A 5,337-nucleotide genomic window follows, 5' to 3' on the forward strand; every position below is an offset into this window, starting at 1 on the left:
TTATTACTTTAAAAAAAAACTTCTTATTGTTCTAATTAAACGAACATAGTGTTTCAGGAGTCCTTCTTAAAAGATTTGGGTTTAGCATAAAGAATGAGGTGTTGTGGAGGAGTAACCTCCTCATATACGTACTAATTTCTGTTCATTTAAAGTTTTAATGTTGCTCCTTATTTTCAGTTGAAAAAACTTGTTTTTTTTTATCTAATATCTAGACAGAACGATCATTTCCTATTTCAATCATTAGACAAAGCCGAACCGCGATGCAGCTCCTCCGGAGAACATCTAATGGCTCCTTTGCACATTGCGGAAATGCATGCAGAAATCCATCCGTATCTTTTCGAACGATTGGCCAGAAAACGCAACGTTTTAAGGCAAAGTTTTCAAATAAATGCATCAGCGCGGATGAGGATTTCAAGTTCTAAAAGAAAAATATTGGCTAATTTGACTCTCGCTTTAGTCCTTACACTGCGAAGGAGGCACAGAAGACAAAAAGAGAAAATAATTCAGTCGGAAACAACAAAGATTTTGATGTTCCATAGTCATAACAATAATACTAATAATATAATGCAAAAACAAAGGCCAGAGCCTCTTAAAAAACAGGAAAAAGACAATACAAAAATTTAGATAAAAATTCTAAAGTTACTGAAGTCGTACATACGACTCTCGTATATCTTGTCAAACGAGTTCTTGAAAGAGCTGATGGAGGGTGCTAGAACATTTTCTTCGGCTAGGGAGTTCCAGGTGTCGACGACTCGGTTTCGAAAGGCCCATTCGCCTACATCTTTGTAGAACCTCTCAGTTTTAAGCTTTAAGGGATGACAACTTTGATGATTTTCGTTAAAGACCAGCACTGCTTCTCCGGGGACGTTGTCATAGCAGCCAAGGCATAGCTTGTACAGCTCGATCATATCGCCCTTTAGAAATCTGTATGAGAGTGCTGGCAGGTGAAGCAGACGAAGACGTTGTTCGTATGGGAGGTCTTTCAGACTTGACATAACTTCGTCATCCACCTTTGAACTGCTTTCAGTGCATCTATATCCTTGTTCAGGGATGGACAAACTGAGCAATGATCATATTCGAGAATCGGGCGGACTAGCGACTTAATGAGGATCGTGAGCATTCCTACATCAAGACACTTGAACGTTCTCCTGATCAGCGCTGATACCCGCGTAGCCTGTTTGATGGCCAATCCGTAATGGTCCGAAAATGTCATGGTTTTATTAATTAAAAAACTTTGCTAAGAATCCGTCCTCATTTGATTAAATCGCTGCGGAAAGCTAAAGAATTTTTCAAGCACGAAAGTGGACGAAACTTCTGTACGGATTGCTAAGTCCAGACGGATTTCCGCAATGTGTAAATGAACCATAAACCAAAAGAATAAGAAGCAACATTAGATTTTTTTTATAAACGATTAAGAACGATTCCTGAAACACAATGGCCGTTTACTTAAAATAATAAGCTTTGTTTCAAAATTCTAAAAAAAAAAACTTTAGCTTAAAGAGCGAGGTCTTGAGGATGAGGCAACCTCTTTAATATACGTAATAATTTCTGTATATTTTAAAGTTTGTCGTTGCTCCTTACTTTCAGTTGAAAAATCTTGTTTTTTATATTTAATTTCTGATCATTTTTAAACAATACCGGGAAATCTATCTCTCTTTCTATGGAAAATTCCGCTACTGTTGTATTATACGCCACTCGCTCAAGTTTACGATATGCAAAACTTGAGAACAAACTGGTTTCTTTGTTACTTTAGAAACAAATTTGGGCTATATATTTGTACATTAGTGGGAGGGGGGTAAAGTATAGCGGGTCCGCATGCAAAATGTTTTAAGTACAATTATTCTGCCTATTATGAAGTAAGAATTATTTTCTGACTTGAAACTGTTCAAACACTTTACCCCTCCCCCCTTATATGCAAATATTTAGCCGAAATTGTACTCTTACAGTTGAGTCTGGCTCTTGTCTTCGTCGTGTCTCGCAACAAGCTGAACTAAACTTACAAAGTAGCCGATTGTTTTCCACGTGTCACACAGTGCGAGGTTAACCGAATGGCGTACAACACACAAGCACAAAAATTCCTTCCCGCTACGGAAAAAAAAACTCAAATAAAATTCTCAAATTTGGAAGGCCTTATTTTCCACGGGGTGGTATTTTTCGGGGTGGGGTATTCTCCACGGGAGGGCATTTTCCAAGGGGTATTTTCCGGGGGATTATTTTTCGTGGGAAATATTTTCCTCGGAGGGGGGGGTATTTTCCAGGGGGTAAACGTGGGGGCGTATTTTTCGGGGGGTAAACGCCAGGGGGAGGGGGGTAAACGCCTAGAACCGAAAAAAGGAGATGATCAAATATTCAAAGTACTAAAACTAAAATAATTAGTTGCTAGTTTATTTTCCTTGGTTGGGATTTCTGTTGATTTTTGCGAACGACAAAAGCAGCCTAAGGCCGATCCCTGGAGAAGATTGCTGCGCCGTTCAGATCGTTAAAGGCAGATTTTTTATTTGCAGAATTGGAGGGGTTATCACGGAGAGGCACCGTTGACGTTTCATGTACCAGCTGGTACAGTGGCACTTTTGGCCTCTCTTGTGCCTGGGGTAAAATCCTGATTTGCTCCCCCTCCTGTCTTCCACAATATTTTATGCCAAATTCTTTCAAAATTTTCATTTATAAAGAAAAATTATTTTTAATTTATTAATAAATCAATAATTCATTTTATATTGTTTTCTAATTCATTATCTAAATTATTTAATCATTTTAATTGTTTTCTATTATTGTTTAGTTTTTTTATTTTTTTTATTTTGTTGACTAATTAATAATTTATTAATTATTTTTATTTATTAACTCCACCCTGAACTTTTTTTAATAAAAATAATATTTCAAAAATTACAAAATGATTATGACCGATTGATTATTTATTTGAAATTTTGCGCCTCTAAAATTTCTGCGCCCTTGGCAAGTACTCCCTCTATCCTCCTCCCCCTAACAGCACCTCTGAGCTGGTGTTGGAAGACCTAAGTACTAACTAAGTACCTTTTTGCACGTATCTTGGGTTTTTTCCACCACCTACTTATCATTTCTTATTTTATGTAAGAGAAAAATCGGCCCTTTTATTTTTCAGTTCTTAGTTGCGCAATACCTTTTCCGCTCTCGTTGTTTTCGTTTTTTCCGTAGTGTTCGTTTTATCAAATTTTTATTCCAGCTTATGTTTTTTTTTTAAAGCTAGAGACGGATGGGCAGAGGATTTTGTGAAAAGCATGAACTTTCATTGAAAATTTCTGGGCTGTAGGTTTAATTTTTTGTGTTTTCCTTAAATTTTCCTTTTTATCTTTCAATTTTTTCTATGTTTTCATAAAATTTGTTTCTAACAATTGCTAACACATCTTTGGACTAGTTCAAGTGCGCAGAGAGAGGCATCTGTAATATAAACAACTATAAAGAAACTTTGTAATACATTAGCTTATACTCATATGGTGTTCCATAATTTAGTTAATTCAAATTCATTTTATAGCATTACACTTATTAAGATGAAAATAGAAGACTGAACTGCGTTCAGAAACATGGAAGAAGTTATCAGCATAAGGAAAATCTATTCTGTGGGCTAAGAAAACTTTCTCCTTATAGAAAATATTCAAACTCAACATCAATTTGCTTTTAGGAAACAGTAGAGATAGAAGTTTATTGATTGGGCAGATAAAACTTGACAAGCACCTTTCTTGCAAATTATCCAGTAGTCTTGGAGTTCATATTAATTGTTCAAATGAAAACAGATCATCATGAAAAGATGCAAAAAATAAATAATGAAAGAAAACACCTTTTTTTATTTGATAATGTTAAATAACAAAAGCAACTTCCGTTTGAGCCATAAACTTGCCAAAGCCATTAACTCCCTTAAAACAGCAGAGCAAATTTATAAGCCAAACAGTGTAAAAGTCTAGTTTTCAGACGTCTTAATATCTTTTTCGGATTAAAACATCTATAATTTGACTAAAATTCGTTAATTTGGAAATATTAAGAAATTTGTTCAAGATCAAATCCCGATCTTTTTTATACCCGTCTTGAGAGCACCATCATCTGACGATATGCCACTCATTATTCAACTAAGAGAAGGTTCTTGTGGGATAACCATGTCTGGGAGGTCATTCCGCATGGTGACAGCACATCGGCTAAAAGCCTCTTTTCGGTATTTCTGGCATGGAGATCCATGCTGGAGGTAGTCCTGACGAGCAGCGGTACAGCGAGTGCACACATCGGTTTGGCTCTCCCAGACATGAGCTTCGACGGTTCTACCGAAGGACGATGGTACATATACTTGCAAAACAGTGGCATAGACGCCGCGTGAAGACTTTCCTGTAATGGTTGAGAAGGATTGGTAACGTATTTATGGGATGTTCCTGCTCCGACTACTTGACCTTGGATTTGCTGTGGAAAAGTAGAACGTGTCTTTGGGGCACACATACATAGAGAGATAAAAAAAATAATAGTAGAAGGACGGGCTGATTAGAGAGAAGTTTTTTTTGAATCGGAGAATAAATCCTAGCCACGGGAGCATTCTGCACATGCGCAGTCTGTCAGTTTTACTCCTATCTGACGAAGAGTATAAGCTCTAGTTATTTCAAGATTCTTTCAATTTTGTAATCCTTATAAAGGGATACTTTTGTACCGTAATTTTTCTGTAAAATAAAATAGTAGCAAGGGTTAGCGTTGAAAAAAGGTAAAATACGATCACTAGACTCCTCGACTTCCTGCTTCAGTTGTCTCACACCAACCATCTGATGGATACTAATTCACGATTCCAATTTAATCTTTTCTTTTATTTCAGTTTTTTTTAATCTTTAGTTGATGTTTATGACAGATACGGGACTGGCAAATCCCATAAAAAACTAGTTTAAAGAAAGAAAAAAGAAGTAATTCGCTCATTCTGGCTGCCTTCATATGAAAGGTGTTATGTTACAAGACATAAATCTTACAATAGAGCAGAAATACTTATTTTTTTTTGTTTTATTTGAATTATTGAATAGGTTTTTACGATCTGTAAACATGGCAAAAGTAAATTTGTGCGAAAACCTCATATCTACCAAAGGAATATATAATCGAATTCTGCACCTAGTCAGGTGTCACTTTCTTATTCCTCTAGACCCTTGTTTTGTAAGCAACATTAGAGTTTGTTTTCCATTTTTTTCCTCGTTTGTTGTTCATCTGTGGTGTACAGTCCCTATAAGCTTTAGTTTCCGGAGTTTATTAATTGGCCAGGTTCAAATTAATGCGCATAGTATTAAAATTTCAATTCAGTTGAGCCGAATGCTTCATCTAACCTGTATTTCTGCAAGGAAAAGATGGAAC

The 5,337-nt window shown here is 36.2% G+C and overlaps 1 protein-coding gene across 1 annotated transcript; it reads right to left on the reverse strand.

Annotated features, from left to right (window-relative positions):
* Positions 1 to 620: 620 nt before the first annotated feature.
* On the reverse strand, positions 621 to 995 carry LOC148954541 (uncharacterized). The gene has a single exon (XM_089086325.1). It carries the CDS (start codon positions 993 to 995, stop codon positions 621 to 623), a length of 375 nt encoding a protein of 124 aa, XP_088942451.1.
* Positions 996 to 5,337: the final 4,342 nt, after the last annotated feature.

This window comes from Artemia sp. Qi Xiang Cuo, chromosome 3 (genome assembly GCF_049724085.1).
Source record: "Artemia sp. Qi Xiang Cuo chromosome 3, ASM4972408v1, whole genome shotgun sequence".
Taxonomy (NCBI): Eukaryota; Metazoa; Arthropoda; class Branchiopoda; order Anostraca; family Artemiidae; genus Artemia; species Artemia sp. Qi Xiang Cuo.